At 41.2% G+C, this 13,422-nt stretch overlaps 1 protein-coding gene across 3 annotated transcripts in view; it reads left to right on the top strand.

Moving 5' to 3' along the window:
• Window positions 1–13,422, top strand: part of cabin1 (calcineurin binding protein 1) — a 528,604-nt gene that overhangs the window by 35,974 nt on the left and 479,208 nt on the right. For all 3 annotated transcript variants that reach the window (XM_078553837.1, XM_078553836.1, XM_078553835.1), the window contains exons 7-8: window positions 1,717–1,866; window positions 4,475–4,761. In XM_078553837.1, coding sequence (XP_078409963.1) covers window positions 1,717–1,866; window positions 4,475–4,761 — 437 coding nt within the window. The remainder of the gene's footprint in view (window positions 1–1,716; window positions 1,867–4,474; window positions 4,762–13,422) is intronic.

The following is a 13,422-nucleotide window of genomic DNA, read 5'->3' as shown; positions in this document are numbered from 1 at the left end:
ATAAACTTTTTAAAATTTCATTTTAATTGCTATACATCTTGTCCTGCAGAGACCTCAAACTTTGGGTGATCCCATCTATTTCTAAGTTACTATTTTTTTCTAATGCAGTTTGTTTCTCCCAGTCCTCTGTATACTTGTAACTCCTCGCTAATGCTTTATCCTGCTACCTCTTCCTCTATGAAATGATTCTGTACAGTGTGCCTGTATTTATAAAGTGAAGGATCCCATTGGCTTTTTTTTTTTAAAACAGTCTTCCCAACTTGCCCTGGACCTTCACGTGTATGTGTAACCCAGATCACTCGCAGCAACAGCTCAGATTGAGAGCTGGCTTTGCCCTGCCACATTGTGATCACTTTATTAATATTTTACTGAGTGAGCCTACCAATTTATGCAGTATTAGATCAAGTGTTGTTGAAGCCTTCATTCCACATCTGTTCCTTTTGCAGCTATGTATTCAGGTGTTGTTGTTTTATCTTTGTTTTTGAATTTTAAAGTTGTCTCTCATGGATCTTCTGGTTTTTGAGTCATGTAGATTTATATTGTGATGTCAGTGCCTATTAAATTGCTTTCACATAGATGGAAGCACCAGTGTAATGATGCTTGGGGCACTGAGAGCTATGGTTGATTTAACAAATTGTTACTGTGGGCTAGAGATTTGAACTAAGCAATCAGATTTGGTGATTCCATTGAAATCCCTCACTTGTTTATCTGTCTTACTTTTTGATTTCCTTTTTCTTTTCTCTTGATCCTCTTTATCTCTGTAATGGTTTTCTAACTATCTAATTTCTACAAAATTGGTGCAGACAAGACAGGCTGAATGACCCGTGTGTAAAGATTCTGTGATTCTGTCAAAATTGGAGCAATTGTGAGGATCCTGTGGGCAGAAGCATGACGAAGGTGTGGGAGAGTCATGAGCAGACTGGGACTTTAATGACAGCATGTGTTCTGCCATGTAAGATAACGGTCTAATTTGATGCGTGCAAATTGTTCAGTGCAGTAAAGGGCTTGAATATCTCGAAGGGTCAAATGGCCACTGCCTCTAAGTCCTATGTTCATAGGGAACAGTTAAAAAGTAAATTTGACCTAGTAGTGGTGTATCTATCACTCAAAGGGCAATGAAGTGGTAAGAGTTACAAATAAAAGTGATTGGCACAAACAAACTCTGGTGTAAGTGGAAGTCATTTTGCACATTCAAGGCTCCATAAACAGTGATGAGATGGATGACCTGTTAATCTGGTGATGTTGGTTGAAGGAGGAATCTTGTCTAGGACATTGACTAATTTCAGTAATACATTGGCTCACTATTGGAAAGTCTTAATGTCTAACCCAAAGAACAGTACCTCTGACAAAACAGCACTTCCTTTGTACTGCACTTAATGTGTTCCAGTCTTGACATGTAAATGAATTCAAGAGACATTTGGATAGGTTTCTGGAGAGCGATAGAATTGAGAATATGAGGATAAATTCTGCAATTGGATTGAAATTTGGAGATGTAATGCACTCAATTTCCTGATATACATCCCAATAGGAAAGGCTCTATATTGAGAGCTCGCATGATAAAGTGAGCAAGCTTGGTTGAATTGAGGTCAGAAAGCCTTTTTCTCTTCCTCACTGTTCTTAATATGGAGCAAAACAGAGCAGGATGAAATCATCTTGTGCTGTTATACTATTAGCTTCCACTTTGAATTTTGCTCTGATCTGAATTTTTCTTTTTAGCGACATGTCCATTCACGCATTGGATGTGGATCCAGCAGAGTCTAAAGCTGTTATTGAGGAAGCTCTGGAGCTCCGTAGGAAGAGACAGGCATTAGCAATACAAGAAGAGGAACCAGATCTTCAACTGACACAACCAATATCTCACTTCACGTATGTAATGTTTAACAGACTGTTTGTGAAATATATATTTGATCTCTTGTGGGCCTAAAAATTTACCTACTGCACTGCCTCGGACTGTAGATGTGTGTAGGGGGAATGATTTTCATATACACGATCCTTTGCTTTCAAAGTAAATAAGTAGTCTGCTATTCAACAATCATGAAGCTGGATAAAATGAGAACATATCTTACCATTGTTTTGTAATGACCTGAACTAATGTGATGCTTTTCTGATGTCTTTTGTTAACATTAACTCAGGTGTCTATCTGAGGTGCTGGTCCATAACTGGTGTTCTGTGAATGAACTAGGTAGAATTCAGTAAGAGTTTTAGGAAGATGAGCAATTATAAAAAAAGATGAACATCCTCTTAACCCACTTCTGCATTTGTCTTAGGAAAAGCTCTCTCACTAAGTGCCATTTTAACGTCACAGGCTATGGGTGATGCTGCATCTGGCATTCCGCTGTGTTGCACATAGTTGTCCTGATTACATGTTGAAACTTTGGGAATAATACTCACTGTTGGTATATTGCCTTCAATGCTGCCCTCTGGACATTTGTCAGCCTTCTGGTAAAGTTAAAGGTTGAAATTGCATAGTTCCTGATTATTATTGCTACATTTTCACAGTGCTTGATAAAGTTGACAGCCTGGTTCTGGAATTGTTGAAAATTCACCAGTCATTGTTCTCTGTCCCTTTCTTCATTCTGCATCCTCCACACCCTTTCAGCCCATTCATGCCTGGGTTTTTCAGGGAAATATAAGGTATATAAGGTCTAGTCTAGAACTAGAGTGCCAGTTGGCTTTCCCCAAGTTAGCAATTACATTCCTTGCTGCAAGAACTATGATCATCCTCTGGCTTCTTGCTGAAACTTTAGGTTAGAATTTTTAAATTCTTTCATGGGATATGGGCGTCCCTGGCTAAACCAGCATTATTGCCCATCTCTAATTGCCCTCGAGAAGGTGGTGGTGAGCTGCCACCATTAACTGCTGCAGTCCATGTGGTGTAGGTACACCCATAATGCTGTTAGGAAGGGAATTCCAGGATTTTGACTCAGCAATAGTGAAGGAACGGCGATATATTTCCAAGTCAGGATGGTGAGTGACTTAGAGGAGAACTTGCAGGTGGTGGTGTTCCCATGCGCCTGCTGCCCTTGTCCTTCTGGGTAGTAGAGGTCATCATTGGAAGGTACTGTTTAAGGAGCCTTGGTGAGTTGCTGCAGTGTATCTTGTAGATGGTGTACACTGCTACCACTGTGCATTGGTGGTGAAGGGAGTGGATGTTCACAGTGGTGGATGGTGTACTAATCAAGCTGGCTGCTTTGTCTTGGAAAGTGTGGAGCTCCTTGAGTGTTGTTGCAACTGCACTCATCTAGGCAAATTGGGAGTATCCCATCACACTCCTGGCTTATGCCTTGTTGATGGTGGACAGTCCTTGGGGAGTCAGGAGTTGAGTTACTCACCACTAAATTCCCAGCCTCTGACCTGCTCTTGTAGCCACAGCAATTGTATGGATGGTCCAGTTAAGTTTCTGATCAATGGTAACCCCCAGGATGTTGATGGTCGGGAATTCAGCGATGGTGGTAGTGTTCCCATGCATCTGTTTAACATCTGTTAACATACATCCTCCGCCTCCTTCCATTCCACTATTAGGTAGCCTGTAGTATACTCTATTAGTGATTAATCCCATATCCTTTATTTTAGTACACATGGATTCCGTTTCCAACCTTCCGTTAATTATATCTCCTCTTCCTAATGCCATCACGTTATCCGTAATTGGTAGTTACCAGAACCTCCCTCTTACTTCTCTATCCTTTCTGATTATGTTGTAATCACCAATATTTAATTACATGTCCTGTTCTTTATGCAGCCATTTTTCAGTTATTGATACTACATCTTGTTCCATGTTACAGAATATTGCCTCCAGTTCCCAGGTTTTATTTTCAATGATGTGTGCATTGCTGTACAAGTGATTTAATGTATCGTTCATTGTTCCTTTTACTTTAATTTTAACAGTCCTTTTTATGCTGCTGTTTTATAGCTCTATTTGTTCCCTGATGCTTTATTTACCCCTGATCCTTAACTTGTTCTGACCTTAACTCCCATCTCCTATTTCTTTTGTCTTCACATTTTACCATCCCCTTTTCTTACTAGTTTGAAGCCTTATCAACAGACTTATTTATGCTTTCTGCTGCACCTGGAAATGATACCATGTTGATATGTAATGGTGTTTATATGCACAACTGTTTAAACATCTCCATGTTTCAACATGTATCTGCAAGGAGTGTATGAGTAAAAATATAATGTGAATGAAGCAAATACAAGCAGAATTTTAAGAGCACTTCATACAAAGTAATTCCAAAGTCAGGTGCTAGGAGCTACATAAGGTGGGGAGAATAGTTGTCTTTCTATCCCTCTTTTCTCCACACGCTGGTACCTGCTCAGTGCTGTTTCTTGATTGAATTGCCAAATGAACCAAGAGACACAATTGTGATTTATCACTGTCAAAACTTATAGGAACACTTGTGAACTGTACTAACGAAAGACCAATGTTTCAATTCCTGCAGGTAACAGTCATTTAATATATTGCGCTTTCTTTTTATAGGTGGAGATGCCTGGGTGAGAGCTTATTAGCTACGTACATGCACTTGACGTCTTCTGAGCCGCCTCACCCCAGCCTTGGTAGGATTATAGATCTTTGCATGTACAGAGATCCTTCCCAACATCTCTTGACATCACCAACAGGCACTCCTGTGAGCGTCATCCAGCCCAATCCCACTACTTCCAATCCTGCACCAGTAGTGACAGCGCCAACAATGCCAGCACCAGCTGTGGTTACACCAGCAGCTCCAACTCCTGTTCCAAGTGTGGCAGAAAGTTTAGCAGTACAAGGTTAGTCTGAGTACCATTATATTTGTGATGTGATAAATGCTAGAATACAGCAAGTTTTGAAGTGATAGAAGTTGTAGCCTTTGAGTGAGTATAGTTGTATTTTTCCTGGTAGTGAGTGGATTTGTTCTAGACTGCCTCCCTGTTGTATTAATTGCAATGGTTCTAATTACACTGTTCGATCAGTCAACAATCAGTACATTTTTATGTGCCAATATCTTCAAGAGCATGAAATAGGAGGAGGAGTAGACCATAGGCCTATCGAGCCTGCTCTGCCATTCAAAATGATCATAGCTGATCTTGGGCTTCAACTCCATTTTCCTCCACAAGGGGAAACATCCTCACAGCTTCCACCTTGTCAAATCCTCTCAGGATCTTATACATTTCAAGAAGATCACCTTTCATTCTTCTAACATTAACTCCGTTTCTCTCCCTCCACAGATGCCGCCAGACCAGCTGAGTATTTCCAGCATTTTATGTTTTTATTCCAGCCTATTTCATCCTTTTCTGAAAGGAAAAATTGGCACTTCTGACGTCATCCTTGTAAACCTTTTTTGCATCCTCTCCAGTGCCTCTATTTCCTTTTCTAATATGGCGATTTGATGTTGAACTAGTCACATCTATCAATTACTGTAATGGTTCTATTACCTTTATTTTCAGAAACATTTACAAGTGCATTGTAATCCTTGTTCCAAAACTAAATCCTTAGCCGAAAAAGTAGAGGGTCAACTTTTACACAACTAATAGTTTTGAGGGGTTGAAATCCACTTTCTCCCATCGCCTCAATATTGCAGAATTACAAGGTCTGAGACCGCGAGCAGGGTTGGCAGAAACAAAGTAGTGCAAAAGGAGCCTCATCTGTGTAGAGTTGCGCAGACACGAGGAGCCGAACAGCGGTTCTATGATTCTATCAATGAGTAGGTTTGCACCAGAGTGAATTGATAGGTGTGACTGGTTCAGCATCAAATCGCCATATTAGAAAAGGAAATAGAGGCACTGGAGAGGATGCAAAAAAGGCTTTCAAGGATGATGTCAGAAGTGCCAATTTTTCCTTTCAGGAAAGGATGAAACAGGCTGGAATAAAAACAGAAAATGCTGGAAATACTCAGCTGGTCTGGTGGCATCTGTGGAGAGAGGGAAACAGAGTTAATGTTAGAAGAATGAAAGGTGATCTTCTTGAAACGTATCAGATCCTGAGAGGACTTAACAAGGTGGAAGCTGTGAGGATGTTTCCCCTTGTGGAGGAATCTGGAACTAGGGGACACAGTTTAAAGATTAGGGGTTTCCCATTTAAGACTGAGATGAGATTTTGTTTTCTCTGAGCACCATTAGTTTGTGGAATTCTCTTCCCCAGAGAGCAGTGGAGGCTGGGTTATTGAATATATTCAAGGCTGAGTTTGATTTTTGATCGACAAGGGAGTCTAGGGTTATGGGGGACAGGGAGGAAAGTGGAGTTGAGACCACAATCAGATAAATCACAATCTTATCAAATGGCGACGCAGGGCTGGTGCAGCTGAATGACCTACTCCTCCTAATTCTTGTGCTCTTGTATTGTGTTCTTGTGTGTATTTCAGACCTGTGACCTTTTATCAGAAGCACTAGTATCTTGCACCAAAAAGCAGTAGATTTTACAACAGACCAGTGATGGTGATTGGAACACAACTGGTTCTGTTGGAAGATGCTGTCAGATTTATTGAGCTTTTCCAGCATTTTATGTTTCTTTTTCCAATTTATAACATTTGCAATATTCTGCTTTTGAAACGGACTGGGTCTTTTTCCTCTTGCATAGTGAAGGCTGAGTAATGACTTAAATGTCTTTAAAATTATGGACAATTTTGATAGTCTAGACAGAGTGTTTCCACTCGTGTTGAGATCCACGAGAGACGATCAATTAAATAGTCCAGAAATCTGATAGGGAGTTGAGAAAACTTGCGTGGAGAGTGGAGAGAATGTAGAACTCGCGATCCCAAGGAGTAGTTGAGGTGAATAGTATTGATGCATTTAAGGGGAGGCTAGATAAGAATATGAGGGAGAAGGGAATAGAAGACTATGCCGGTTCAATAAGGATGACAGGAGGGCATACTAGGAATAGCACCAGGATGTAAGTTTTTTGGGGGTATTTGAACCTCCAAATCCATGAGCCTGTACTCGCTCAATACTAATTTGTTCTTTTGAGACTTTAACCATTCAGGCAATAAGAGACAATGTAGTGATGTAACTCAGGAAACGTTTATTAAGCAACAAAAGTAATACTTAACAAGCTAGGCAGTGACTTTACTGGCTTAATGCGATTCAGGTGCGAGGGGTGACACATGATCATCTCTGTTTGTCTGTCTCTCTCTCTCGTGTCTTCTGCTCCCAACTGGAACATGGTCTCCAGTTTCCCATTCCATGCTTGCCTGGCAACTCAAAGCTGGTGCTTTTTAACTTTTTCCAACCCACGACCCATGTGCATTATCAGTGATGTTGTTGAATTCTGGTTGGCTCATGCAGTGCATGATCAGTCCCTGATTGTTTTAGGTGGTGCATGATGTCAGCTGTGGCTCAGTTCATAGCACCCTCGCCTTTGAATCAGAGGGTTGTGGGTTCATGTCCCACTCCCGGAAACCAAGAACTGTGATTGTACTCAAAAGAGTTGCAATCTGTGACTGTTGATAACTCGAGAGAGTATCAATCCCTGATTGGGTTCTCGAGGCTGACCATCACCTGTTGATGTAATTTCCCTTGTCCCCTGACTGGCCCTCTAAGGTGTCAATTACTTGTGGGACCATCCCTCTCATTACAGTTTTTTCTGTTATTTCACTTAATTTTATGGCTTTCAGGGACTTAGGAGATAACGGGGACCTTAGGGTAGTTTTGGTATCTGTTTATTTGAGATGAAAGAGCATGTGATGTCTAGTTCTAATGATTAACATTTTGGACTCATCATTCAAAATGTCTAATTATGTACAGGTATCAATATCGTATGTCCTGCAGAACTCTCATTAAGGCAGGCACTTAAGGTGTTTTGGTTAAGAGAACTGCTTTGCCATTATATGTTTTTACAGCATCTACCTGTGCTTGTTATAAGTTCATTAAAAATAGTAAACAAGTACAGAGTGGTGCATAGTCTTATAGAATTAACAAGGTTACAGAAATTACATAAAATCTGTATAAAATACATCATAAAGTCAGTGCATCAAAGATGATTGGTGTGTTAAAGTTAAGGTAACGACGCATATACAAGATACAGCACAATACATTACATGTTCATAAGGAATAAAAGTCAAGAGAACCGCGTAGTTACAGAAGCTGATTACAGAACTTAATTCTAATCTTATTGAACTAAAGATGATTACACATTGTGATGGAAAGTGACTGCTTCTCTTAAATCATCAAAGTTAAATTACATTAATTTAAGACATAAGGCTGAATGTTTAACACCAGTGTTATTTACACAATAGACCTTTTGAATCTTAGAGAATACAAACTGATAAGGTTTAATTGCTAGGGAGTATGATGGTGTCAGACCAGAACTGTTCACCCTTGATGTCCTTGCATCACTGCCTTGGGGCTATGTGGTGTTTCTCCGCTTGTCAAGTGTGGATGCGACTGCTCACAAAGACCTAGTCATGTGGTGTACTACTGTCCTGCATTGACCACGATTCAGCAGAACATTACATTGAGTTAATTGATTAGTATACTTCAGTTATTTGATCATTACACATAACTAAATTATAAACTAAAAGCAAAATATTGCGGATGCTAGAAACCTGAAATAAAAACAAAATGCTGGAAAAACTCGGCTGGTCTGGCAGCATCCGTGGAGAGAGAAACAGAGTTAACATTTTGAGTCCATATGACTCTTTGGGTAGTCCGCTAAACTACAAACTAATTGTAAATAACTATTAAACCTAAACTTTTCTACAAGGCATTCCTAAAAATGAGGTGCCAATCTTGTGAAACTACAACACAAGATGATATGCATGCTAAGCAGTGGAAGCAGCATGCTCTGGACAAAGTGAAGCGATCCCACAACCAATGGATTAGATCAAAGTGCTGCACTGTGATGACATCCATTCATGAATAATGGTGGACAATTAAACAACTAACTGGAGGAGGAGGCTCCACAAATATCCCCACCCTCAATGATGGGGGGAGCCCAGCACGTTAGTGCAAAAGACAAGGCTGAAACATTTGCAATCATCATCATCAGTCAGAAGTGCCGAGTTGATGATCCATCTGTCTCCCCCTGAGGTCCCCAGCATCAGAGATACCAGTCTTCAACCTATTTGATTCACTCCACATGATAGCTAGAAACGGCTGAAGGCACTGGATGCTGCAAAGGCTATGGACTCTTGCAGCATCCTGACAGTAGCAGAGAAGACTTGTGCTCTAGAGCTCACCGTGTAGCTAGCCAAGCTGTTCCAGTACAGCTACAACACTAGCATCTACCCAACAATGTGAAAAATTGTCCATGTATGCTCTGTCTACAAAAAGCAGAACAAATTCAATTCAGGCAATTACTGCCTTATCAGTCTATTCTTAATCATGAGCAAAGTGGTAGAATGTGTCATTGACAGTGCTATCAAGTAGCACTTTCTCAGGAATAATCCACTACACAATGCTCAGTTTGGGTTCCACCAGGGCCATTCGGCTCCTGACCTCATTACAGCTTTGGTGCAAAAATGGACAAAAGCTGAAATTCCAAAGATGAGGTGAGAGTGACTGCCCTTTATTTCAAGGTATCATTTGACTGACTGGCATCAAGGAGCCCTAGCAAAATTGAAGTCAGTGGGAATAAGTGAAACCTCTCCTGGTTGAAGTCATTCCTAACACAAAGGAAGATGGTTGGAGTTGTTGGAAGCTAATCACCTCAGCCACAAGACATTACTGCAGGAGTTCCTCCGGGTAGTGTCCTAAGCCCAATCATCTTGAGCTGCTTCATCAATGGCCTTCCTTCCATCATAAGGTGAGAAGTGGGGATGTTCAATACCATTGACAACACCTGAGAGACTGAAACAGCCAAGTGCCCACGTGCAGCAAGACCCGGATAAAATTCAGGCTTAGATTGCGATGCGAGACAATCATGTTTTTCATAATCTGATTGCATGCTTATGGGTGTGAGTGGGGAATAGTTCTGTTTGTGTAACTGATTTAATTGAGTTTGAGTCAGATGGACTGCAAGGTTGAAATTATTAGAAGAGTCAGGTGTAAAAAGGATATTTGAAATGCTAATGAGTGAGCTAGAGTCGGGTGCGAATGAAATTTGCATTTTAAGATAAGTGGGGAGTTGTTTGATTTTCAAAGGGATGGTGGGATGTTTACAACTAACAAGATAAATAGGGCAAGGTTATTATGTTTATTTTTCCCAAAGGGAAAGAGGCCATAGTGACAACATGAAAGATTTTTATATTATGGGAAAAGTAAATACTTGCCTTTATTAGCCGAGGCATAGAGTATAAGAGCAGGGAGGTTATGTTGGAGCTGTATAAATGCTGGTTAGGCCACAGCTGGAGTACTGTGTGTAGTTCTGGTCACCACTCTATAGGAAGGATGTGATTGCGCTGGACAGGTTGCAGAGGAGATTCACCAGGATGTTGCCTAGGCTGGAGCGTTTCAGCTATGAAGCAAGAGACTGGATAGGCTAGGGTTGTTTTCCTTAGAGCAGAGAAGGCTGAGGGGGGGACCTGATAGAGGTATACAAAATTATGAGGGGCACAGATAGGGTAGATAGGAAGAAACTTTTCCCTTTAGCGGAGGTGTCAATAACCAGGGGGCATAGATTTAAGGTAAAGGGCAGGAGGTTTAGAGGGGATTTGAAGAAAAAATTTTTCATCCAGAGGGTGGTTGGAATCTGGAACACACTGCCTGAGTGGGTGGTAGAGGCAGGAACGCTCACAACATTTAAGAAGTACTTAGATAAGCATTTGAAACACCATAGCATACAGGGCTATTGGCCAAGTGCTAGAAAATGGGATTAGAATAGATAGGTGCTTGATGGCTGGTACGGACACGATGGGCCAAAGGCACCTCCGTTAAGGGGAAAAGTTTATTTCTGTCTACCCTATCTATGTCCCTCATAATTTTGTATACCTCTATCAGGTCCCCCCTCAGCCTTCTCTGCTCTAAGGAAAACAACTCTAGCCTATCCACATATGACTCTATAAATTTCCAAAGACATGTAGAACAATGGGATTTTACAAAGAGAAACATATATAAAGACATTATGTGGGATGTGGCCGTGTAACATCTTGAAAGGTACACTGTGCAGAGTAGCCTTGTGGAAAAGCCTGTAGCAATTTTTTGCAGAAGCCTGCTGTGTCCCGTAACTAGTTGTGTTAAAAAACCTTTGGAATTCCACTGTCGAGTGGGTGTGTGTGGTAATGTGATTCAACCACATTGCTGTGTGTCTGGAGTCACATGTAGGCCAGACCAGGAAGGGACAGCAGATTTCCCTCCCTAAAGGACATTAGTGAACCAGATGGGTTTTTATGACAGTCAACAATGGTTTTATGATCATCATTAAATTTTAACTCCAGATATCTATTGAATTCAAATTCCACCACCTGCCATGGTGGGATTCGAACCCAGGTCCCCAGAGCATTACCCTGGGTCTCCGGATTACCAGTCCAGTGACAATACCACTATGCCACCACCTCCCCATTAATGTTTTAATTTTAAAATCTCTAAATGTGTTAGTGGACACAATTCTCCTGAATTCAGTGCCCGAACCTCCTCGTAATAAATACAAATTGCAAAGCCTTTGTGATAGCGTGGCCAAGTTTCCCATGTGGATTTGATCTGCCTGGCATATATCACCTGCCACATCATAACAATTGATATGTAGCAAGCAGCGTTCATCATGTACAAGTGCTAGGCAATGACCATCTCCAACAAGAGAGAATTTAACACTCTCTCCTTGATATTTAACGGCATTACTATTGCCAAATCTCCCACCATTAACATCCTGGGGGTTACCATTGTCCAGAAATTTAACTGGGCCAGCCATATAAATACCGTGGCAATAAGGTCAGTTCAGAGGCTGGGAATTCTGCAGCAAGAAACTCATCCCCTGAGTCCCAAAACCTGTTCACAATCTAAAAGACACAAGTCAGGAGTGTGATGGAATACTTGGTCTGGACAAGTGCAGCTCTAGCAACACTCAAGAAACTTGCCACCATCCAGGACAAAAACACCCACTTGATCAGCACCCCATCCGCCACCTGAAACATTTGTTTCCTCCACCATTGCGCATCATGGCAGTGGCAGCATTTACAAGTTGCACTTGCCAGCCTCCTTTGACACATGTTACAAACATGCACCCTCTACCGCCTAGAAGAACAAGGACAGCAGACACATGGGAGCAAGTCCCCTTGGAAGTTCCCCTCCAAGTTACATACCATCCTGACTTGGAAGTATATCACTGGTCCTTCACTGTTGTTCGGTCAAAATGCTGGAACTCCCTCCCTAAAAGCACTGTGGCTGCACCTACACCACATGGACTACAACAGTTCAAGGGGGCTCAGCACTGTTTTCTCAAGGATAATTGGGGATGAGCAACAAATGCTGGCCTTGCCCGTGACACACTCATTCCATGAAGAAATAAAAGAAAATACACAACGAGGAAGATAGAGACAGATTTCTGAAGGACAGATTAGTGAATGGGCAGATACACAGCAGATGAAATTTGATGAGAAGTGTAAAGTATGAGGAGAAGCAATCTAAATTAAATGGTGCAATTTGAAAAGGAAATGCAGGAACAGAGTGACCTGGGGGTGTGTATATATAGTAATCTGAGAACATGATAGGGCAAGTGTAGAAGATGGTTAAAAAAAACAAATGGGACCCTTGGCTTTATTAGTAGACACATTGAGTACAAAAGCAAGAAAGTTTTGCTAAACCTTTATAAAATGCTGGTTAGACCCCAACTGGAGTATTGTGTCCAATCCTGAGCATCACACTTTAGGTAGGATATCAGGGCATCAGAGAGACTGTACAGGAGAGAGACTAGAATGGTACCAGGGAGGAGGAACTTCAGTTATGTGGAAAGGCTGGAGAAACTGGGATCGTTTTCCTTAGAGCAGAAAAGGTTCAGATGAGATTTGCGGGTATTCAAAATCATGAAAGGTTTTGATAGAGTAGTTAGGGGCAGAGTGTTTCCAGTGGCTGAATGTTGCTGATGAGGCCAAAGATTTAAAGTGAATGAAGAACCAGAAGTGGAATAAGGAAACATTTTTACACAGCAAGATGCTGTGATCTGAAATGCATTGCCTGAATGGGTGGTGGAAACAGAAAACCCCTGTCCTGTTTTAGTAAGAGCCTTCAAAGGGGAATTGAATAAATACTTAAAAGGAAAAATTTGCAGTAGAGCAGGGGAGTGTAACTAATTGAATAGCTTTACCAAAGAACCAAAGATGATGAGCTGAATGGCCTTTTACTATGCGATGCTCTGATCCTATGATCCCTAGTTGTCCTGTGAAGATGGTAGTGGACTATCAACTTTTTGGATTGATATCTTGTTATTGTTAGATATAACTAAGTAGGCTTGCTTCAGAGGAAGTTTACGTTGGGGTGGAAATTCTTTCCTTAAAGCCCATTGGATCTTTATGATAATCTAACAGCATTGTGGTTTTTTTTTTACTGACTATAGGGGCAGAATTTTCTGTCTGTTGGGCGGGCGGG

This window comes from Cetorhinus maximus, chromosome 12 (genome assembly GCF_964194155.1).
Source record: "Cetorhinus maximus chromosome 12, sCetMax3.hap1.1, whole genome shotgun sequence".
In the NCBI taxonomy this organism is placed as follows: domain Eukaryota; kingdom Metazoa; phylum Chordata; class Chondrichthyes; order Lamniformes; family Cetorhinidae; genus Cetorhinus; species Cetorhinus maximus.
This window is presented reverse-complemented; position numbering and strand designations above follow the sequence as displayed.